Here is a 25286-nt window from a genome sequence, read left to right as displayed (position 1 = left end):
TATAAATTGATTATTAAAACATGACGACATGTGCTAAAATCGGTCGGTAAAAATCACGCTGCTTAAGAGTTTCAATCGAAAACCCTGCCCGTACGTACCGATTGACTTTTAACAAAATAATGTATGGTGGAATTGTCGCTCTTATACATAAATGTAGATCTAGAAAATAAGTCGGGGATGGCTTATGAGTTATGTCTAACTTTTAAGGATAGCTGTTATAAACACGCTTAACTTTAAAAAAATGTTTACATATAATGTGGTATTACGGTATTCCACAGTAATTTCCAGAAAATGACTAATTTTCTCGAGAACGTTCCCTCTGCCTAGCAAAAAAATAGTGCACCATCTCAAATGTTTTGCTTCCTTTAGTTTACATTCTTTGCTTCAAATTACATGTTTGGGGAAAATTTGTGAGGTTTTACTGCCGGTCTATAATCAATTATTATATTTCTTTAATAGTATTTGTCTTATTTCTTTTACTAAGCGATTACATATCTCCCAGTAATGGCACATCGCTTAATCGTGCCTATGGTTTAGGCGGAATTCTTCAGGACTTTTTGCTTGCTCTTCCGACTCCCAATTCATTGTAATAAAAAAGGCAGATAAAATAATACGCCGTGCGAAGCCGGTGCGGTTTGGTTATGGAAATATAATAATAAAAGATGTAAAATGCCAAAAAATATGTTGTTATATTTGAAAAAGCGAAAAAATTAGACCAGTCCCGAAAGTACCGAAAATCCCGGGATTTTTCAAGTTGATTTCCCGGTTCTTTGCTCGGCCAAAAATCCCGGGAATTCCCGGTACTTTCGGTACCGGTATTTCCCGGGAGCAAACCCTAACAACGATAGATATCGTGTAACTATTGTCAAAATAAATTATATGGAAAAGGAGAGGAGACATCTCGTGTCGTTTAGATGTGGTACATGGTGTGGTGGATAGCGATATTCCTTTGGTCGATTCACTTGATTTTGTGCTAATATTAATATTTTACAATTTTAACACATTAAAAGTTAAAAATATGGACCAAACAGTCAAAACTGAGGTTCAAAAGTTTCAATCCTTTGTCGAGAGATCGCAGTATCATGGACCACAGAATTAGATTTAGATAGAAGAAACAAGTTCATCTATTTGTATGGTGGTCGAGCCTGTCAGATTTTGTCACTTGCCTGTGATTTTAAATATGTCTCAGACCCTTGAGTGTTCATAATTTTTGTGTTGTTGCAATTAAATATCACGTAACGGGGCATTTTAAATGTTTTTGTTGACTTCAACTTACAAAAATTGACGCCCGAAAGCTGCAAGCTGCGATTAAAGACGGACAACTTAGTGGATTTTACTGAGTTCTTTTGACACGCTAAGTAGATGCGTTTGCTTGATCTATGGTACATATATATGACATCTGTGCTTGGACTGTGACTACACATTTTACTTTGACAGTAATTCTCTATCATACTCGGTGCTCTTTGCCAAAGACTCCCCATCTCTTGAACTTTTGAACCTCAGTTTTGGCAATTTGACCCATATTCTTAGCTGGATATGTTTTAAAATATAAAATATTAATATTTAAAGTCACACACAGGTCGAACGCCATTAATTAACATTATTTTAACATTCATTTTTATTTTAGCGTTCGACCTGTGTGTGACTTTAAATATGTGTACAAAGCGCGAGAACTTAAAGTGTTATAAAATATTAATATTAGCGCCATCTAGCTGAGCGTACCCCAAAGGTGTAATGCCATCTAGGCCACCGTACCTTTTTCTGTATGGTACTGAGGTACGTTTTTTTTTCTTAGACTTTATCTGTCTATACGGAGTTATATATGTCTTTGTTTTTGCTAATACCCAGCTAAAGCTACATTAATAGTTACCTATGTTTATCGCTCCTTACAGATAAGACGAACTAATAGTAGGTATAGTATACAGTAGGTCGGTCAATGGACTTCAGATAAAAATAAACAGTAAATGTGCCGATTTCTTAGAAATCGTCTATGAATACGTAATGTTGGATAGCAGCAGACCAAAATGTGGTTGTGAAATATTTTAATTACATAGTTAAACAATATTTTGTACATAACAATATTATTGTTCACTAGTTAAAAACACAACACAAGTCATCAAGCTGTGATAGGCTGAATCTCATATCCACACGTCTGTAGATATAGATGGCTCAGCTTAAGAGGGCTTTCGTTTTAAAAATAGTGAAATCGCAACCGAGCGCTCTATCATACCGTGTGTGGTATCAATTAAAGGGCTTTGCGAGTAGTTTATAAATATATATCACATTATAGGACTTTTTCTACTTGGTCTAACAAAATATGAGAAAATGTCCAAAAGTGGTAATAATTGTACCGGTGAAGGCTCGTTTTCAAAAAATTGGCAAAAATCAATAATAGCAATTTATAATCACTAAGGCATAACAGCAATTTAAGTAAACGTTGCAGATTAATTTAGTACAAAACTTACTTCGATGTGTTGTAGATTTTCAAAGAAATTGTCACTTAATTTTAGGTAATTTCTGAAAAAATTGAATTCGCCTTAGGCTAGTTTACTCTTTTTCAAAAACTTAAAATAAAAATCTAGTCTGAAATGATTGTGGTACAGGATATACGAATTATAAATTTACCCGTTTTAATATTCAAAATTGTCCAAATTTTACAAATAAGACCGACTCATTCAGCTCTATACGTGCGTTTTTCTAAACGTGCATTAGAGAAAAATTCATAATTAATTTAGTAAGTTAGTTTTCAAAAATCCAGTCTTATAAAAATCAAGATAATAAGATGCTCTAACTGGAACTTGAATTAAATAAATCTATTGGATAAAGGAAAGTGTAGTATTTCACCGACTAAAACTATCAATTTTACATTCTTTTGACGTTTTTTTTGAAAGCAGCCTTAAAGATCACGTACTAAAAAGGCAGTGGTTTCCCTCTTCTGACACGTACCATAGTCGTATAAATAGTGTAGGATAAAAGACTTGTGGTTAGAAGATTAAGAACGAAGATCAATACACAGTGCCAACCCAGCTCCTGTGTTTGGTGTACCCCCCCCCCTCGGAAGTTATCCTATTTCATGGCGACCGTGACAGGACTTGTTGTTGATTGTCAAAATCAAAGCAAAATATTTGCAAAATTGCTCAGCTCAGCAGCAGGAAATCAAGAGAATTGCTACCACTTATTATGTAACTAGCTTTTGCCCGCGGCTTCGCTCGCGTTAAATTCGATAATTGTGGAATGCTCGATACAAACTTCCACCCCCCATTTTAGGGAAGTGGAGGGTTAGAAAGAGACAAAAAGTAGCCTATGTCACTTTCCCTTCCTTCAACTATCTCCACCTAAAAAATCACGTCAATCCGTCGCTCTGTTTTGCCGTGAAAGACGGACAAACAAACAGACACACACACACTGAGAGAAATTTGCATTGTGAATTTAACAAGTTGGACTTGTTGCGGTTTATCCGTTTGAATCAGCCAAACGTATGTTTAAAACAATATGTGTCAGGTTGTTTTTATAAAATCGACCTGTTAATTCAAATATATTGCCGATTCAAATGACAAGTAGCTTGTTGTTTGAACCAAAGAGCACGTAGGCGCTATTTTAACCAAAAAACTTGTTGAACGAACATGAAAACTGGTTCTATTCTCTCAGTGAACTTTACCATTTATAATATTAGTATGGAAGTATGGATTATGATCTATCACTGAAGAAATGAGTTAAAAATCTATTTGAACAAGGGCCGAGCGTGCTACATTTGTATTGTTACTTAAATTACCTGTGATAGGAAATATGTCTGGCCCTGCGGGCCGATTTTTGAGTCTCACGCGTTCGAATTCAGAAAATTGACACTGAAAATAATAGGCAAGTCACCGTTTTCAACCGGTGTTTTAGTGAAAGTGAGATTCAAAAATCGGCCCCCAGTGTTCACTGAATTTTTTATGTTTTCGATGACTTCAACCTACAAAAATTTACTCCCCAAAGCTGCAAGCTGTGAGTAGGGAGGGGCTACCTAGTGTTTTGACGGAGTTGTTTTGACACGCTAAAGTAAATTTAGATGCGATTGCTTGATCTATGGTAAGTATAATATGAAATCTGTGATGACCTAATTCAATTATTTTACAATATTACTTAGGATTCAGATAACGCGAATGTGTACGTGACAAACCATGTAAACACACGAGAGTAATATAAATAAATAATCGGAAATGAGTGTACACAGGTAGGTACATAAGACAGACTGGCTGCAGTCACGTATGTTTACCTTTAGTAAATAATTACCTACTTAATGATAATTTGGACGACATGCATAGGAATTTACCTACATTTTAAAGCACAGGTTATGTTTAAGTATACCAACCATAGATCAAGTAAACGCGTCTACTTAGCGTACTATTACAATTATCGCACTATTTGTAAGTTCGATATACGGCCTGATGTTTTATCATTTACAACAGTAAATTAAGTACAATCAGCTGAAGAGAAAAGTGACTGCAAATAGTAGATTAGTATGATTGACCGTATATGCAATAAAATGTTCTAGCTTGTTTGACTTGGAAGATTCAGTGATTTATAAACTACTAGCTTTCGCCCGCGGCTTCGCTCACGTTAAATTCGAAAATTGCGGAATGCTCCATACAAACCTCCACCCCCCATTTTAGGGAAGTGGGGGTTTAGAAAGAGACAAAAAGTAGCCTATGTAACTTTCCATCAATCCGTCAATTCGCCGCTCTGCTTTGCCGTAAAACACGGACAAACAAACAGACACACACACTTTCCCATTTATAATATTAGTAAGTATGGATTCAAGTCGCGTCCTGTATGTAGGGACAGGAGTGGCCTCATTTTGGGTAAGCATCGTGGGTGTTGGGCGATGAGCGTGATTGAAACACTATGTGATCAACTATGATTTAATTTCACATATTCACAACCAATGAATCACCACATAACCACTTAACATACAATCTTATGTAAATCAGGTAAGAACTAACAAAATTTCTATACATTTAAGTACTAGCGATTCGTCGAGGACGTGGTGCCGTGCAACCGTTATGTTTTTCTCGTCATTCAACTTGATTATTTTTAAGGACATAACGGTCGCCCCGCTACCATCGATACGACGCTTCGCTAGAGCGAACGAACTACACGGCAGGCGAGCAAGTTCGCTCTTAATCAGATAGATGGCGTTACTATTTCGCGCGTATACCTTACTACAATCGACACCACAATCTTCACTAAGTTGATCGATAAAGTTCAATCTAATTTGGATAGATGGCGCTATTGCCAAGCGCCGTCACGGCCAAACTGACTATCGACCGTCCTCGGGCGCTATTCTGTGAGAGGTCCTGCAACAAACCAAACACTGACCCACCCGCTCGTCCAACCTGACAAGCTAAAATCATCCAATTAAGATTAAATCAGCATGTATTTAGTATATCCTCTTTTTAGCGGTTATCATTTATCTAGTCGATTTGGACCGGACGAGTGTGTCCCTTCGATCAGCGATAACTTAGTAAAAAGCAGGGCTTGAACCGGACGACACTGTCCCTTCGACCAATCAACGCACAAGCAACAGATTAGAGAAGTGCATCCCTCCAACCAAAGACCCTTTGGCTCGGACGACATTCTCTAGCAAAGTATGGACCGGACGAGTGCATCGCTAACCAGACTCTGGCGTCGAAAGCACTGTCCTTTCGACCAACTTTACACCAACAATATACTACATAAATATACATAACTATATTACACCTAAAACTATGGAGCATCTTGTTCAGCATGAACTTCAACTTCGCACTGTACCTCCATCGTCTCAGGATCAGAACATACACTATCTGTATCGGATCCTGCAGTAACTGTCTCAGATTGACTAACAGAAATAGTGTCTGAACATGCAGTTAAAGTGTCACAACTATTTCTAGATATCCTACCATCATTACTGACCAATTCTAAAGCATCGTCGACATTTATTGGCGCCGTCACGGTCTCCTCTTCATTTAATAAATTAGTTGAAATTTCAAGTAACCCTTCGTGCCCTGGGGGTACTGCGCGCAAATTTTCATGAGCATATTTAAATGTACGATGTGGATTACTTAAGCTTTTAAGCTCATACCTGTCATTATCAAGAACCGCAGTAATAATATAAGGACCTTTGAATTTACGAGCTAGTTTTGTTTGACTGCGTTCACTACTTTTAATAAACACATAGTCCCCTGTAGAAAACGGTTTAATGGTCGCACGGCCACGATTAAAACGTTCGGTTTCTGATGTCGCAGCTCTATTAATATTATTTAAAGCATCCTCTCTGATAACATTAAGATCAAACCGTGTGTGCGAATTTGTTGGAACAGGGTCTATACTTGATATGCCTAATGATTGAGCCTGAATTCCGAACATCAGTTCCGTGGGGGTATATTTAGTTACAGCAGATCTAGTGCTGTTTATTGCAAGCTGCACATTCCCTAACTCGTCACGCCAGGTTTTATTTGCATCGTTTTCTATAATTGTCAGCAGGCTCTTTAGCGTTCGCATTACACGCTCGACTTGACCATTAGCTCTACTGGATCCCGTCGCAATAAAGTGCAGTTCAATATTGTTCCTTTCACAATAGGTTTTAAATTCCGTACTAACATAACAACTACCTTGATCTGCTATTAGACGTTTCGGGGCCCCAAAAAGGGAAACTGCCCTGTCAAGCGCCTTTACTGCGCTATTCGCATCGAGAGAAGTAGTGTGCTCAAGAAGAACGTATTTAGTAAAAGCACAGTATAAGGATATATCAGTAGTTAATCTCCGGCAGCGGCGGCGCGGTCGTTACTACTGCGCAAGGTCACGCAGGGTTGTACAACGTTACTATAATCGACTTCGTACAATGTAAGTTGTTGTAAATCTAATAGGTACTATTAACTGTAAGTAGGTTTTAGTATAACAATACCACGTCATGACACCACATTAGTCAGTATTGAAGATACAAAAAATCATTATAAATATATTACTCTCATACGCGCAATAGTAGATTGTGTAACAATAATTGCAAAAGCGTTAATTTAAGTGTTCATTTTATATGTTTTCTCTAGAATACACCCAATCCATCACAATAAAAAAAAGATTCGTTTGAACTAGAAACGTAGGTACCTACTGTCCTACTCGTATTAGTAACTGTGTATGGCGCTATGCTAGTACCAACGCTCTTTCTACCTTTTTATCTAATAAAGATTCAAGTACGTATTTGTTTCTTAAATACTGACGAAATCATATTTACATAAAATGTTTGAATAGATGTTTGCACAATATTTAAGTAGGTACCAAACTTTCGAGCTAGATAGATCGCAGCATCTACCTAAATGTCGTTACAGATAAATCCTTATTGATTTTAATGTGTCATTCTAGCTTTAAATCTCACTTTTACGCCATTTACGTAAGCAATAATGTACCTAACACTGCAAATATATAACAACCACTTACTTTTCTGGGTGTCTAGGAATTCTAAAGAATGACATTTCCGCATTTTGAGAACTTTCCATACACCCATAAACACTACAGTAACGAAAATATGTCTTCGGTGCTGACGTCATTTTCTCCCGAACTCAACACGTCAACACAGCGCGCAAACGCGGCCCCGACTGTCCAGCCCAATAATCACCAGTTTCGCATGTTTTCGCCGCATGCGAGGGGAGGGAGGGGGACACACCGCGCGGCGTGAAGTTTGTAAGAAGAGTTATTACTGGTTTTATACTGTGGTAAAAGCGTCAATTATAACTGAACAGTATTCCTTACGGTCACTCTTCCCACTCAACTTTCCAGTAAAGTCCACATGAACAGTGTGCCAAGGCACCGGTATTTTTGGTATTGGATGCAGTTGAACAGGTTGAGCACCGGAAACGCCCTTCGAAGACTTGCAAACTATACAAGAGTCTATAAATTTTCGTACGCATTTTGACATTTGGGGGAACCAATACTGTTCGTATAATTTGTCTAGGGTCTTATCTTTGCCTAAATGCTGTATTTCATTATGAATATGATTTATCAGTGTCCAAATCAGGGAGCGTGGAACTACTGGCAACCACGAGACAATTTTATTTCGCACTACTTTTCTGTAAAGTATCCCATCCCGGACGTCGTATGTATGGGCTACAGTTTCAGGTAGCTGATCATTATTGAATTTTGTGATCAAATCCTGAACCTCACCGTCCCGTTTTTGCTCGACTGATAACCAACCCTGATGAAGTTCAACAAAATTTACCGATTTTGTTTCTGCTTTAGCACAACTTGAAGCATCAACCAAGGGTGTCAAGTTTCGAGAAAAGTAATCGGCGTGCTCCATTCCCCGGCCTTCGCGGTAAATGATATCAAAGTCGTATGCCTGTAAGTAGGCCCACCAACGATGAACACGTGGCGTAAGGTCAACCTTGGACTTTGATGCTTTAAGGGAATTGCAGTCAGTGTACACCTGAAACCGGCGACCATAGAGGTAATGGCGAAAGTGTTCTACTGCACGTACTACTGCAAGAGTTTCTAACTCATACGAGTGATACCGCGATTCAACTTCGGACGTACGTCTGCTGAAATACTCTACGACGTGAGGTAAATTATCTTTCCTTTGGATAAGAATCGCGCCGTATCCCTCAGAACTCGCATCAGTATGAAGCTCTACAGGCAGTTCGGGGTCGAAAATTGTCAAAACCGGCTCGGATGTTAAAATACTAACAATCGAATTGCGAATATTTTCATGTTGCGAAGTCCATTGAATAGGCCCTCTCAATTTAGTTAAAGGGTACAGTGGACCGGCCAACTGAGAGAAATTTGGAATGAACTTCCGGAAGTAAGAGGCAAGACCTAAGAATTGTCTCACCTGTGTTGCAGTTTTGGGTTGGGGGGAGTCTATTAGAGCTTGGATCTTTCGTGTGTTAGGTCTGACTTCACCAGATTGAATGGAATAACCTAGATAATCAACTTTTTGTTTCATAAAGTGACATTTTCGCAAGTTAAATGAAAACCCAGCCTGAGAGAGTGCTGCCAAAACATCATCAAGACGCTGTAATCCCTCGGTTACAGAAGTTGAGTGACACAGAACGTCGTCCATATATATCAGAGGCCTATCTTTGAGGTGCTGCAATGCCTTAGTAATACACCTTTGGAACACTGAAGGTGCATTCCGCAAACCGAACGGCATTGTTAGGTATTCGTATTGGCCCTCAGGAGTTACGAAGGCCGTCTTTTCTACAGATTCAGGATGAATAGGTATTTGATGGAATCCTGATGCCATGTCCAAGGACGAAAAATACTTGGAACCTGAGAGATTGTCAATTTGTTCTTCAATACGAGGCAAAGGGTAATGTTCCGGACGTGTATTGGCATTGAGCCCGCGATAATCGACGCATAGCCTATCTGAGTCGTCTTTTTTCTTCACTAGTAGTATCGGGCTGGCAAAAGGTGAAGTACTTTCCCTAATAACCCCAGATTTTAAGAGCTGCTCAACTTTTTCCCTGACTACTTGCTTTTCAATTGGTGCTAATCTATAAGGACAACGTTTCACAATTTTACTCTCGTCAATCAAGTCTATTTTGAGCTCTCCTGTTTTAACACGACTAGTTGGTATACCGTCAGTAAAATGATCGGCATATTTATTCAGCACTTTCAAAAGAGCTTCTTTATCTTCGCCTTGTAAGTCGGTATCGACATCGGTGATTGCCCTGTTAGTAGAGATATCGCATACATTTGTCACTGTTTTATAGTTAAATACTAAACGATCATCATCTATATACACGCTAATTCCTTGCTTTAAAATATCCCTACCAATTATAGCCGGCATTGATAAGACGTTATCAGGTACAACATGAAATAGCAGTGTCGCAGCAACTTTACCAATAACAACCTTACTGAGAATCTGATATGTACATTTTACATTATCTTCCCCTATACCATTAAGATACACTAGATCATCGCACGCAGTACCCGGGAAAAATTTACAATAGCTTTCTCTTACAAGACAACAAGACGACCCGCTATCAAATAAAAAGGATACACGCTCACCAGAAGATGTATCCAATGTTCCCCTCGAGGATCGATGCTCACACAGGTTGACAGTTTTGACTACTGCTGCTTTGCCGCTACTTCTGTCTGGACACGCAGGAGCCAGGTGCCCAGGTTTGCCGCATGTGTAACAGGACGCAGTAGATGTTTTATCAACCGGTCGCGTCGATTTTGAAGAATCCTGTGACGTAGATGTCCCAGACGCAGAATCTTCTTGTCGTCGTTTCCTACAATCAGCTTGTCGATGCCCTGCTAGGCCGCAATAATGACATTTACCAATAAATTTATCATTGGCAGTGCGAGAGCGTTTTATTTCTGATTCCTGCTTATCAGTTCCCTCATATCGTCGCTTTAAAGATATTCCGCCGAGTACTCTAAATAGTTGGGCTCTGGTTGTGATTGTATGAGCATTTAATTCACGTCGTATGAGGTTATCTTTCTGGCATAGAACCGATATAACTAAGCCAGTTGTTATTTCCTCGAGCATGTCTAATTTGGGAATGCGGTCAATCAAATTCCACAAACGCATAGCTGCTTCAGCTGCTGTTTCTTTAACACCAATTTCAAACCTCAGTATGTCATCAAAATGATCTTGATATAATTTTGGTTTAGCGAATCTGGCGATCAACGTCTGCTTTACAATATCCCATGTTATTTCACTGAGGTTCAATCTTGTAAGACATGTGGATGCGCGCCCCTTTAACGCGCTTGTAAGAGCGACAAGCAAATCAACACCTTCTAGTCGCTTGCTTTTAATGATTAACTCCGATACGTTACACCAACCATCTATATCTGCATCCGAATCATCAGGATTGAATTCCAAAAGTTTAGTCGATGTAACAGCGTTACTTACTGTTTGCGGCATGGCCAGAACTCGTGATAATAACACTTCCATATTACTCAGCAGTTTTGAGGCAGAAGATTCTTCAGTTTGCACTTTTGTGGCAGAAGATTCTTCAGTTTGCACTTGTTTTTGCTCATTTTTCTGCCCAGGATCCCCATCTTCTGATGTAGGGACAGGAGTGGCCTCATTTTGGGTAAGCATCGTGGGTGTTGGGCGATGAGCGTGATTGAAACACTATGTGATCAACTATGATTTAATTTCACATATTCACAACCAATGAATCACCACATAACCACTTAACATACAATCTTATGTAAATCAGGTAAGAACTAACAAAATTTCTATACATTTAAGTACTAGCGATTCGTCGAGGACGTGGTGCCGTGCAACCGTTATGTTTTTCTCGTCATTCAACTTGATTATTTTTAAGGACATAACGGTCGCCCCGCTACCATCGATACGACGCTTCGCTAGAGCGAACGAACTACACGGCAGGCGAGCAAGTTCGCTCTTAATCAGATAGATGGCGTTACTATTTCGCGCGTATACCTTACTACAATCGACACCACAATCTTCACTAAGTTGATCGATAAAGTTCAATCTAATTTGGATAGATGGCGCTATTGCCAAGCGCCGTCACGGCCAAACTGACTATCGACCGTCCTCGGGCGCTATTCTGTGAGAGGTCCTGCAACAAACCAAACACTGACCCACCCGCTCGTCCAACCTGACAAGCTAAAATCATCCAATTAAGATTAAATCAGCATGTATTTAGTATATCCTCTTTTTAGCGGTTATCATTTATCTAGTCGATTTGGACCGGACGAGTGTGTCCCTTCGATCAGCGATAACTTAGTAAAAAGCAGGGCTTGAACCGGACGACACTGTCCCTTCGACCAATCAACGCACAAGCAACAGATTAGAGAAGTGCATCCCTCCAACCAAAGACCCTTTGGCTCGGACGACATTCTCTAGCAAAGTATGGACCGGACGAGTGCATCGCTAACCAGACTCTGGCGTCGAAAGCACTGTCCTTTCGACCAACTTTACACCAACAATATACTACATAAATATACATAACTATATTACACCTAAAACTATGGAGCATCTTGTTCAGCATGAACTTCAACTTCGCACTGTACCTCCATCGTCTCAGGATCAGAACATACACTATCTGTATCGGATCCTGCAGTAACTGTCTCAGATTGACTAACAGAAATAGTGTCTGAACATGCAGTTAAAGTGTCACAACTATTTCTAGATATCCTACCATCATTACTGACCAATTCTAAAGCATCGTCGACATTTATTGGCGCCGTCACGGTCTCCTCTTCATTTAATAAATTAGTTGAAATTTCAAGTAACCCTTCGTGCCCTGGGGGTACTGCGCGCAAATTTTCATGAGCATATTTAAATGTACGATGTGGATTACTTAAGCTTTTAAGCTCATACCTGTCATTATCAAGAACCGCAGTAATAATATAAGGACCTTTGAATTTACGAGCTAGTTTTGTTTGACTGCGTTCACTACTTTTAATAAACACATAGTCCCCTGTAGAAAACGGTTTAATGGTCGCACTTTAATGGCCACGATTAAAACGTTCGGTTTCTGATGTCGCAGCTCTATTAATATTATTTAAAGCATCCTCTCTGATAACATTAAGATCAAACCGTGTGTGCGAATTTGTTGGAACAGGGTCTATACTTGATATGCCTAATGATTGAGCCTGAATTCCGAACATCAGTTCCGTGGGGGTATATTTAGTTACAGCAGATCTAGTGCTGTTTATTGCAAGCTGCACATTCCCTAACTCGTCACGCCAGGTTTTATTTGCATCGTTTTCTATAATTGTCAGCAGGCTCTTTAGCGTTCGCATTACACGCTCGACTTGACCATTAGCTCTACTGGATCCCGTCGCAATAAAGTGCAGTTCAATATTGTTCCTTTCACAATAGGTTTTAAATTCCGTACTAACATAACAACTACCTTGATCTGCTATTAGACGTTTCGGGGCCCCAAAAGGGAAACTGCCCTGTCAAGCGCCTTTACTGCGCTATTCGCATCGAGAGAAGTAGTGTGCTCAAGAAGAACGTATTTAGTAAAAGCGTCAATTATAACTGAACAGTATTCCTTACGGTCACTCTTCCCACTCAACTTTCCAGTAAAGTCCACATGAACAGTGTGCCAAGGCACCGGTATTTTTGGTATTGGATGCAGTTGAACAGGTTGAGCACCGGAAACGCCCTTCGAAGACTTGCAAACTATACAAGAGTCTATAAATTTTCGTACGCATTTTGACATTTGGGGGAACCAATACTGTTCGTATAATTTGTCTAGGGTCTTATCTTTGCCTAAATGCTGTATTTCATTATGAATATGATTTATCAGTGTCCAAATCAGGGAGCGTGGAACTACTGGCAACCACGAGACAATTTTATTTCGCACTACTTTTCTGTAAAGTATCCCATCCCGGACGTCGTATGTATGGGCTACAGTTTCAGGTAGCTGATCATTATTGAATTTTGTGATCAAATCCTGAACCTCACCGTCCCGTTTTTGCTCGACTGATAACCAACCCTGATGAAGTTCAACAAAATTTACCGATTTTGTTTCTGCTTTAGCACAACTTGAAGCATCAACCAAGGGTGTCAAGTTTCGAGAAAAGTAATCGGCGTGCTCCATTCCCCGGCCTTCGCGGTAAATGATATCAAAGTCGTATGCCTGTAAGTAGGCCCACCAACGATGAACACGTGGCGTAAGGTCAACCTTGGACTTTGATGCTTTAAGGGAATTGCAGTCAGTGTACACCTGAAACCGGCGACCATAGAGGTAATGGCGAAAGTGTTCTACTGCACGTACTACTGCAAGAGTTTCTAACTCATACGAGTGATACCGCGATTCAACTTCGGACGTACGTCTGCTGAAATACTCTACGACGTGAGGTAAATTATCTTTCCTTTGGATAAGAATCGCGCCGTATCCCTCAGAACTCGCATCAGTATGAAGCTCTACAGGCAGTTCGGGGTCGAAAATTGTCAAAACCGGCTCGGATGTTAAAATACTAACAATCGAATTGCGAATATTTTCATGTTGCGAAGTCCATTGAATAGGCCCTCTCAATTTAGTTAAAGGGTACAGTGGACCGGCCAACTGAGAGAAATTTGGAATGAACTTCCGGAAGTAAGAGGCAAGACCTAAGAATTGTCTCACCTGTGTTGCAGTTTTGGGTTGGGGGGAGTCTATTAGAGCTTGGATCTTTCGTGTGTTAGGTCTGTGTCGTGGCCAGCAAGAAGATTGACCATAGAGAATCGATATAGCTGTCACATTTTTTGAATTGCTGTCAACTGAAGCTTACATTATGAAGACAGAAGTCTAGATTTTTATTTTTGCAATATATTTCAATGAATTAACATGTATACGTTTTAACTAGGGTTCTTATCAATAAATAAGAGTTATTGCAATACGGCGTCTCAGTTCTTATATTCACATTTTGAGTAGATGAGTTTACAAAGTGGTCCATACGAACCGAGATAAATATAGTGAATTAGTGGTGAAAAACAAACAATCGCAGTGAAATAAGAACAGTTTAGAGAGATTATAGACGTCACGCATCGAACATTCGAGAAGAAAACAAAAGTCAAATGAACAAAAGTGAGAAAACAAAATACGAACTATATAGTGAGAAAAATACGTGTAATACAAGTAAATGAACAATAATTCGAGGTTTTAGTGCATAAATACGATAAAAAACTGTGTAAACTACCGCGAGGACAATAATTTGAAGAAATTTCGTCATATTTTCGTAAAAAACGATCCGCGCATCAGTGTAAACAATGGACATAAAGTAGTGAAAATACATCGCGATTCGTAATAATTGGAAGAAAAAGTGTGAATTTCCGAACATTTCGTGTTTTCGAAGAACAAGACCGAAGATTCTAGATATTTCGTCGCAAGATTTTACTACATAACCTACAAAATGGATACATACGTATCGGAACAAGAAACTACTTACGACTTAATACGGAAGATAGGAATAAACTTCAAAAAGCAAGGAAAAACACGCATTACGAAAGGCTACGTACAAGCAAGAATCGACACACTTAACGAGTATTGGCAGAAATTCCAGACAAACCATTTCCAAATTGTTAAATATGCAACGAGCGCTCAAAGAAAAGAACATGTTTATTTCGTCAACGACATTTATTCTGTTGGAGAAGAAGAGTATTTTATGATAAAAGGAGAATTGTCAGATACTATTGATCTGTTCAACAAATCTACCGCTGTGAGAGAGAACCCGCAACCGCATCCGCAGAATAACACGTCAGATGTAAACAAGCAATCTACGCAAGATGTAAAACTTCCCAAAGTAATACTGCCCCAATTCTCGGGAAATTATGAAGAATGGACATCTTTTCGAGACCTATATACGTCACTCGTTCACAACAAACCATCTTTGAGCAAGGTACAAAAACTTCATTATTTGAAATCAAGTGTCACTGGTGAAGCTGAACAATTATTGAAGCATCTACAAATAACCGAGAAAAACTACGATGTCGCATGGGAAACTTTAGACAAGAGGTACAACAACAAACGCATGATAGTGAATACAATCTTGAATAGATTTATGAATCAGAAGAGAGTATACAACGGCACTTCCAAATCTATTAGAGAACTTCTCGATACTACTCAAGAATGTCTGAACAGTCTTAAAAACAACGACGTGAAGATAAACGAGTGGGATACAATTGTTATTCACATTATTCTCAACAAATTGGACGAAGAGACACGCAAACAGTGGGAAGAGGAGATAAGCACGCTACCTGTACAAGAGTTGCCGAAACTTGAGAAGTTAACAACCTTCTTGGACACACGTTTCAGAGTGTTAGAAATGATTCCGTCGACAACTTATTCGAAGGACAGAGAGAGAGCTATCGTGAGACAAAGATCCTTTCTAACAAGCCCCGCTACAACTACAGTACAATGTTCCTACTGCAAGCAAGACCATTTGAACTATCTATGCAAAGAATTTGCAAATTTAGATGTCAACAATAGAGTTCAACACGTCCAAAAGGAGAGACTATGCTTCAACTGTTTGTCATCAAAACATAATGTGAAAAACTGTAAATCCAAAGTATCCTGTCATCACTGCCAAAGAAGACATCATTCTTTACTTCATTTTGAGAATCAAACCGCTGAAGAGAGACAGAACAATCAACAATCCACGTCGAAAGCACCCGCATCCAATTCAAACTATACCATGAGAGAAGAGTCTACCACTAAAACTTCAGAAACACCAAAACTGAGAAATTATCTTATCACTCAGAGTCATACTGCACTAATGGCTACCGCACTAGTAAATATCAAGACCGGCCATGGTATGCAAGTACTACGAGCACTCATTGATCCCTGTTCTCAAGAGTCGTTCATAAGTGAAGCAACTGTTAGAAAACTACAACTTCGAAGAAAAACAGTTGATGGATTAATTACCGGAGTGGGTAACATGTCAACTACAATCAAATCCGCTACAAACATAGAGATTTACTCAAGATTCGACAACAACTTCAAAGCTGACTGCACAGCCTACATTGTTGAAGATGTCACTGACATAATGCCAGAAGTCCCGATCAATCCACAGAAATGGAGTCATCTGCAACACCTGTCACTGGCAGATCCAACTTATCATACACCCAGCAACATTGATTTACTACTTGGAGTTCATATCTACTCAGACATCTTAATGAATGGAGTGATTAAAGGAGAACCAGGTACTCCCATAGCACAACAAACACGCTTGGGATATATACTGTCAGGAGGTCATTTGACAAACAACCGCACAAGAGAATTCAAAACCATGCATCTGAACATTCTGAACATAACTTTAGAGGAGATGGTAGAAAAATTTTGGGAGACAGAGAGATTAGAGTCAGAGGAAAACGACACTCTCACCCCACAAGAACTTAGAGCTGAGAAAATATATCAAGAAACTGTAACTAGAGATGTTGATGGAAGATACGTTGTGGCACTTCCCTTTAAAAGCGACAAACCTATTTTACCTGAGAATTCGAGAGAAATTGCACTGAGAAGATTCATGAGCACTGAGAGAAGATTAGAAGCAAACAAAAAATTGAGAGAAGCCTACAACCAGGTCATGAGAGAGTACATAACACTTCAACATATGGAATTGATCGAACGAGATGAGTCTGTTAAAGAAACTGACAAACAAGTATATTTGTCACATCACCCTGTGATCCGTGAAGATAGAGAAACTACCAAGTATCGCATAGTCTATGATGCTTCATGCAAAGGAAGCAACGGAGTGAGCCTCAACTCAGAACTGCTAGTTGGTCCGTCACTTCTGGGAGATCTTCGAGACATTCTTATGAGATGGAGAACACACAAAGTCTGTTTTGTGGCTGATGTCATCAAAATGTATCGCCAGATCCTTGTAAGAAGAGAAGACACAGACTTTCAGAGAATACTTTGGAGATTCAGCCCTGATGAAGACATAAGAGAATACAGAATGCTAACAGTCACATTTGGAACAGCATGTGCGCCATTTTTAGCTATCAAAACCTTGAGACAAATAGCAATTGATGAGGCAAACACAGAAGAATATGCCCAAGCTCGAGAGATTATCAACCACTCTTTCTACATGGACGATGTACTGTCAGGGGGAGATACAGAAGAAACTGCAATAGAAGCAAAACGTCAATTAACAGAAGTACTAAGAAGAGGAGGTTTTGAACTACAAAAATGGTCTTCAAATAGCAAAAAATTCATCAATACAATCGAAACAGAGAAGAGAGCGAAGAAATGTGAGATAGACATCAACAAAAAAGAGACAATCAAAACCTTAGGAATAACATGGAACTCAAACGAAGATACTCTCTTAGTAACTAACAAAATTAACACTTTATCTGAACAACGAGTAACTAAGAGAAACGTCTTAACTGTCATAGCTTCCTTGTTTGATCCAATGGGTTGGCTAGCACCATCTGTAGTCATGGGAAAGATATTTCTACAGAAGATTTGGTCAAGAGGATTATCATGGGATACAGAACTACCAGAAGACTTAAAGACAGAGTGGAAAACCTTTTGCAATGGTATAGAGCACCTGTCACAAATTAAACTTGAGAGATGGATTGGAACAACCAACCACAGTGAGTTAATAGAACTACATGGCTTCGCTGATGCATCAATGTCAGCCTATGCAGCAGTAGTCTACAGCAGAGTAATACAACCAGATGGAGAAGTCAAAGTGTCACTTATCATGGCAAAGACAAAAATCTCACCGATGAAAAAACAACTTACTTTGCCCCGTCTAGAATTGAGTGCAGCGCTACTACTGAGTCAACTGCTGAAACATGTTGCTACAGCTATGAAGATCCAGAACAAAAATACATACGCATATTCAGATTCAAAAGTAACTTTAGCTTGGATTCTCGGAGACCCGCTGAAATGGACAACATTTGTGAAGAACCGAGTCATTGAAATCAACAATAACATAAATACTACATGGTCATACGTGAATACTAAAGAAAATCCTGCAGATCCAGCGTCGAGAGGAGTCACACCTGAGAAATTGAAAGAACATACCTTATGGTTTCAAGGTCCAACATTCTTACAACAAAGAGAATGGAAAAGAGAATCTTGTGAAGTAGAAGATACAGATCAAGAAACGAGAAAGTCTATCAAATGTGCTACTACTACAGTGTTAGAGAAGAAAGAAGAATTCATACTCACAATTTCAAAGAGATATTCATCATTGAGAAGACTCATTTCAGTCATAGCTTACTGTCAAAGATGGCTGATGTTCAAAAACAAAGATGTAAAAGAAAACTTACCTCAGTATGTAACTCATGATGAGCGAGAAAAAGCACTTACTACATGTATCAAGCTTTCACAGCAACTTGAATTTCCAGAAGAAGTCGAAGCTTTGAGAAATCGTCAACCACTTAAGAAAAGAAGTCGAATACTGTCACTTACACCCTTTCTTGATGAAAAAGAAGTACTCAGAGTTGGAGGAAGATTGAAACATGCAGATTTAGAGTTCCTGAGCAAACATCCTGTCATTCTGTCTAAGAACAATGTACTGCTACCACTTTTACTCGATGACGCACACAAGAAGACATTGCATGGAGGCCCGCAACTTATGACAATATACTTGAGAGGAAGATACTGGCTGATTGACGCAGGAAATACTATCAAGAAGTATGTTAGAAACTGCTTTCCTTGCGCTAAACAAAAAGCGAAAACTGTAACTCAACTGATGGGCGATTTACCTGAAATAAGAGTTAAGCCATCAAGAGCATTTCTTACTACAGGTGTAGATTTCGCAGGTCCAGTCAACGTGCGCATGAGCCCTGGACGAGGAACGAAAACGTTCAAAGCATACATATGTATTTTCATCTGCATGGTAACTAAAGCTATACACATAGAATGTGTGAGTAACATGACAATGGAAGCGTTCATGGCTGCATTTCGAAGATTTACATCACGAAGAGGATTCGTCAAAGAGATGTGGAGCGACCACGGTACTAATTTCATTGCATCGAGCAAAGAAATACTAGAGACTTGGAGACTTGGCAAATCAACGATCCCAGTTGAACTAGCAGCCTTACTAGACACTGAAGGTACCAAGTGGAAGTTCATCCCTCCTGGATCACCAAATCACGGGGGATTATGGGAAGCGGGGGTGAAGAGTTCGAAATTCCATCTAAAGAGAACCCTCGGAGATACTACACCTACCTTCGAAGAATTATCAACGCTTCTGAACCAGATCGAAGCTTGTCTTAACTCGAGACCCTTATCACCGCTGAGCGATCATCCTGATGACCTAGAGCCGTTGACACCAGCACACTTTCTTGTCGGAGAACCATTAGTCACAATACCAGAGAGAGATTTGACTCAACATAAAGCAAATTCCCTATCGAGATGGCAAAATATGCAAAGAATGTTACAGATATTTTGGCGAAAATGGCAAACAGAATTTCTTACAAGATTACAAGAGAGACCTAAGTGGAAAATTAGACAACAACGTCAACGTCATTCAACGTCGGAGATTTAGTGTTAATCAAAGACTATAGATTACCTCCTAGTAAATGGCTACTAGGTAGAGTGTTACTGAAACATCCTGGAAAAGATAATGTTACGCGAGTCTACGACGTCCGCACAGCAACTGGAGTGTTAACTAGATCGATTTCGAAGCTGTGTCCACTACCAGATGTTGGAAGAAAGGATTCTGCTGTTCTTCAGGCGGGAGAATGTCGTGGCCAGCAAGAAGATTGACCATAGAGAATCGATATAGCTGTCACATTTTTTGAATTGCTGTCAACTGAAGCTTACATTATGAAGACAGAAGTCTAGATTTTTATTTTTGCAATATATTTCAATGAATTAACATGTATACGTTTTAACTAGGGTTCTTATCAATAAATAAGAGTTATTGCAATACGGCGTCTCAGTTCTTATATTCACATTTTGAGTAGATGAGTTTACAGTCTGACTTCACCAGATTGAATGGAATAACCTAGATAATCAACTTTTTGTTTCATAAAGTGACATTTTCGCAAGTTAAATGAAAACCCAGCCTGAGAGAGTGCTGCCAAAACATCATCAAGACGCTGTAATCCCTCGGTTACAGAAGTTGAGTGACACAGAACGTCGTCCATATATATCAGAGGCCTATCTTTGAGGTGCTGCAATGCCTTAGTAATACACCTTTGGAACACTGAAGGTGCATTCCGCAAACCGAACGGCATTGTTAGGTATTCGTATTGGCCCTCAGGAGTTACGAAGGCCGTCTTTTCTACAGATTCAGGATGAATAGGTATTTGATGGAATCCTGATGCCATGTCCAAGGACGAAAAATACTTGGAACCTGAGAGATTGTCAATTTGTTCTTCAATACGAGGCAAAGGGTAATGTTCCGGACGTGTATTGGCATTGAGCCCGCGATAATCGACGCATAGCCTATCTGAGTCGTCTTTTTTCTTCACTAGTAGTATCGGGCTGGCAAAAGGTGAAGTACTTTCCCTAATAACCCCAGATTTTAAGAGCTGCTCAACTTTTTCCCTGACTACTTGCTTTTCAATTGGTGCTAATCTATAAGGACAACGTTTCACAATTTTACTCTCGTCAATCAAGTCTATTTTGAGCTCTCCTGTTTTAACACGACTAGTTGGTATACCGTCAGTAAAATGATCGGCATATTTATTCAGCACTTTCAAAAGAGCTTCTTTATCTTCGCCTTGTAAGTCGGTATCGACATCGGTGATTGCCCTGTTAGTAGAGATATCGCATACATTTGTCACTGTTTTATAGTTAAATACTAAACGATCATCATCTATATACACGCTAATTCCTTGCTTTAAAATATCCCTACCAATTATAGCCGGCATTGATAAGACGTTATCAGGTACAACATGAAATAGCAGTGTCGCAGCAACTTTACCAATAACAACCTTACTGAGAATCTGATATGTACATTTTACATTATCTTCCCCTATACCATTAAGATACACTAGATCATCGCACGCAGTACCCGGGAAAAATTTACAATAGCTTTCTCTTACAAGACAACAAGACGACCCGCTATCAAATAAAAAGGATACACGCTCACCAGAAGATGTATCCAATGTTCCCCTCGAGGATCGATGCTCACACAGGTTGACAGTTTTGACTACTGCTGCTTTGCCGCTACTTCTGTCTGGACACGCAGGAGCCAGGTGCCCAGGTTTGCCGCATGTGTAACAGGACGCAGTAGATGTTTTATCAACCGGTCGCGTCGATTTTGAAGAATCCTGTGACGTAGATGTCCCAGACGCAGAATCTTCTTGTCGTCGTTTCCTACAATCAGCTTGTCGATGCCCTGCTAGGCCGCAATAATGACATTTACCAATAAATTTATCATTGGCAGTGCGAGAGCGTTTTATTTCTGATTCCTGCTTATCAGTTCCCTCATATCGTCGCTTTAAAGATATTCCGCCGAGTACTCTAAATAGTTGGGCTCTGGTTGTGATTGTATGAGCATTTAATTCACGTCGTATGAGGTTATCTTTCTGGCATAGAACCGATATAACTAAGCCAGTTGTTATTTCCTCGAGCATGTCTAATTTGGGAATGCGGTCAATCAAATTCCACAAACGCATAGCTGCTTCAGCTGCTGTTTCTTTAACACCAATTTCAAACCTCAGTATGTCATCAAAATGATCTTGATATAATTTTGGTTTAGCGAATCTGGCGATCAACGTCTGCTTTACAATATCCCATGTTATTTCACTGAGGTTCAATCTTGTAAGACATGTGGATGCGCGCCCCTTTAACGCGCTTGTAAGAGCGACAAGCAAATCAACACCTTCTAGTCGCTTGCTTTTAATGATTAACTCCGATACGTTACACCAACCATCTATATCTGCATCCGAATCATCAGGATTGAATTCCAAAAGTTTAGTCGATGTAACAGCGTTACTTACTGTTTGCGGCATGGCCAGAACTCGTGATAATAACACTTCCATATTACTCAGCAGTTTTGAGGCAGAAGATTCTTCAGTTTGCACTTTTGTGGCAGAAGATTCTTCAGTTTGCACTTGTTTTTGCTCATTTTTCTGCCCAGGATCCCCATCTTCTGATGTAGGGACAGGAGTGGCCTCATTTTGGGTAAGCATCGTGGGTGTTGGGCGATGAGCGTGATTGAAACACTATGTGATCAACTATGATTTAATTTCACATATTCACAACCAATGAATCACCACATAACCACGTAACATACAATCTTATGTAAATCAGGTAAGAACTAACAAAATTTCTATACATTTAAGTACTAGCGATTCGTCGAGGACGTGGTGCCGTGCAACCGTTATGTTTTTCTCGTCATTCAACTTGATTATTTTGGGTGGTATTTAAACGAAAATCAAAAAAATTACTTTTTTTACGCAAATATAGTCCAAATTCATATCAAAAATACTAATTGAACAGCAAAATTTGCAACTCAAAATATTACTAAATACACTTCAATATATATTCGTGGCGTGCATCTATTTTAACTTTTAGTAAAGCTTTTTCATGATTGCATCGCTAATAATTACTAACGCACAGTATACCTAGCAACGCTTTTTTTTTTTAAATGTAGCTTCTATTTTTACATAATACACAGCAGTTTAATCTAAATGACACAGCATTTTATTCTAATTGCAATCATTTTTTTTATTAATTACAACATAAAGTGACCAGCAAAAAAAAAAAAATTTAAAGCGCATTCAGAAAAAAACGGCTTTTTTAACCGCCGCCTAAAATATCTTAAAAGAAGGTGGTTCTCTATTAGTTTGTATTTTTTCTTAATGTTTGTTCCTCGATATCTCCGTCGTTACTGGACCGATTTTGAATTTTTTTTTGATTGGTTGTATATACATACAGATTGGTCCCATTTTTCTCAGAACCCAGTTCTGATGATGGGATCCTGGAGAAATCGAGGGAACTCAAATCTTCAGATCTTCTTCTGCCTTTCAAGGCATACATATGGCGATTTTTGTGTTTTTAAAAGAACAGCATGCATTTACGTACGGAGCAGTGACATTTGGTGCAGTGGAACTGCTGATGATGGTCAGAACGGAACTCCTCAAATCTGAACGGCACGCTTATAGTGACTTTGGTATTTTTATAAGAACAGCATGCACTTACGTCCAGAACAGTGACATTTGGTGCAGTGGAACTCCTGATGATGGTCAGAACGGAACTCCTCAAATCTGAACGCCACGCTTATAGTGACTTTGGTATTTTTATAAGAACAGCATGCACTTACGTCCAAAAAAGTGACATTTGGTGCAGTGGAACTGCAGATGATGGTCAGAACCGAACTCCTCAAATCTGAATGGCACACTTATAGTGACTTTGGTATTTTTATAAAAACAGCATGGATTTCAGAACAGTAACATTTATTTTGCATATTGACTTTTCAAGTCAAATTTTGTCAAGCTTCTATTTCTTATAATCGGATTCATGAGGAATTGAGGAACCTCCTCAAACCCCGGTATACGTATATTGATTTTTGTTGCCATCAAATAATTAAAGCATTAAAAGCAGTTTAAAAAAATACCTACACATTTCTACATAATCCAACATTCGCAAGTAGCTTTCACCAGAACCCCAAAGGCGGCGGTTTTTTTCTCTTAAAACTTATTGACTACTTCTAACCTAACCTAACCCACTTTTCTCACAAAAGTTTGTTTCCGTGAGGGTCAAAGTTCTAACCTAATCTAACCCACTTATCTCACAAAAGTTTGTTTCTCTGAGAGTCGCAGTTCTAACCTGGATCCCACTGGCCCGGGAAAGACAAGTGGGTATGTCCGACTCCCATGGACTCCCTTGGGGTGTTCCGACGCTCGCCTTGGGCGGGGTTTCGGGAACACGGTTGTAGACCACCGTTGCCCTTGCGGGCCCGGCTCTTGTGGCTGGTCATGCAGCCTACTCCGCTGAAGGTACCCTTAAAACGCTTGAGGGCCTTCCAGCACAGAAACTCTTCAGTCGGGTGATGTAGCTCCCAGTCCATCACCCGCAAGTTTCGGTTAGGGCGGCATCAGTCTCTCTGCGAAGACTCTTCGCCGCCTGCCTGGCCTTCTGCGGCGCTGAGCTCGCGCACTTTTTCGGCGGCCTCCTTTTGCGTCATGACAACGACGCTAAAGGTGGTCACTGCCTCCCACTCCTCTTCACTGCTAAGCATATGGCGTATTAGCGCCGGCAGTGAAAGATCACCCCCTATAACCGTGAACAGGGCAGCGCGAGGCTCATCCCAAGCAGGGCACTCTTCGCGCGTGTGTTGGGCCGTGTCCACTGCTCTTCGATCACAATGGTGACACGCTGTAGTAGGCTCCCTTCCCACCCTCTCACACAGGTACCAGCCGAAGCAGCCGTGCCCCGTCAGGAGCTGTGTGAGATGGAAAGAAGGTGCGCCGTACTTACGTTCCACCCATTCTTTTAGAACGGGCCGAACAGCGGCCGCTTCTTTCTGGTTCCCGGCTAGCTCCCGGGATCTCCAAACGCTCGAAGAGCACTTCTCGTGCTTCTTCTCTCCACTTTTGGATTTCTTGAGGGGCAGGCCAGTTCTCTTCCCTCCTTGCTGCCGTCACCCGCCAATAGACCGCGGTTTGAACCTTGGCTTCAAGGTCCCACGGCGGGCTTCCGGCTAGTAGGCTAGCTGACGCGTACGAATTGTCGCGGTACGCTCGAGCCACCCTGAGAACTATAGCTCGTTGAGGACGACGCAGAAGGGCCTCACTTTTAGATCTCAGGGTGTCCGCCCATATTGGCGCCCCTTAGAGGGCCATTGAACGTACCACGCTCATATAGAGTCGTCTACATGCTCCTCCTGGCCCGTCCAGATTTGGGAGAATACGCCCAAGCGCGCCGGCAGCAGCCAGCAAT

General features: G+C 40.1%; 2 protein-coding genes across 2 annotated transcripts in view; both read right to left on the bottom strand.

The window, feature by feature from the left end:
• The window catches only part of LOC125232380 (egl nine homolog 1), a 57720-nt gene that overhangs the window by 26313 nt on the left and 6121 nt on the right, over positions 1 to 25286 (bottom strand). The gene's annotated exons all lie outside the window — the stretch shown is intronic.
• On the bottom strand, positions 20383 to 22613 carry LOC125232379. The gene is made up of 2 exons (XM_048138019.1): positions 22343 to 22613; positions 20383 to 21738 (listed from the first exon to the last, which is right to left on the bottom strand). The coding sequence occupies exons 1-2, from the start codon at positions 22532 to 22534 to the stop codon at positions 21550 to 21552; spliced, it is 381 nt and encodes a 126-aa protein (XP_047993976.1). The 5' UTR covers positions 22535 to 22613; the 3' UTR covers positions 20383 to 21549.

This window comes from Leguminivora glycinivorella, chromosome 13, assembly GCF_023078275.1.
Source record: "Leguminivora glycinivorella isolate SPB_JAAS2020 chromosome 13, LegGlyc_1.1, whole genome shotgun sequence".
Lineage (NCBI taxonomy): Eukaryota > Metazoa > Arthropoda > Insecta > Lepidoptera > Tortricidae > Leguminivora > Leguminivora glycinivorella.
The sequence above is the reverse complement of the archived record's forward strand: the minus strand, read 5'-3'. Positions and strand labels throughout refer to the sequence as shown.

Excerpts from the sequence above, each read along its gene's own strand:
- LOC125232379 (XM_048138019.1), bottom strand. The coding sequence starts at position 22,534 with ATGCTTACCCAAAATGAGGCCACTCCTGTCCCTACATCAGAAGATGGG. Across the intron at positions 21,739-22,342 it reads TTCTGGCCATGCCGCAAACA|GGCATCGACAAGCTGATTGT; the intron begins GTAAGTAACGCT and ends GCGGCCTAGCAG.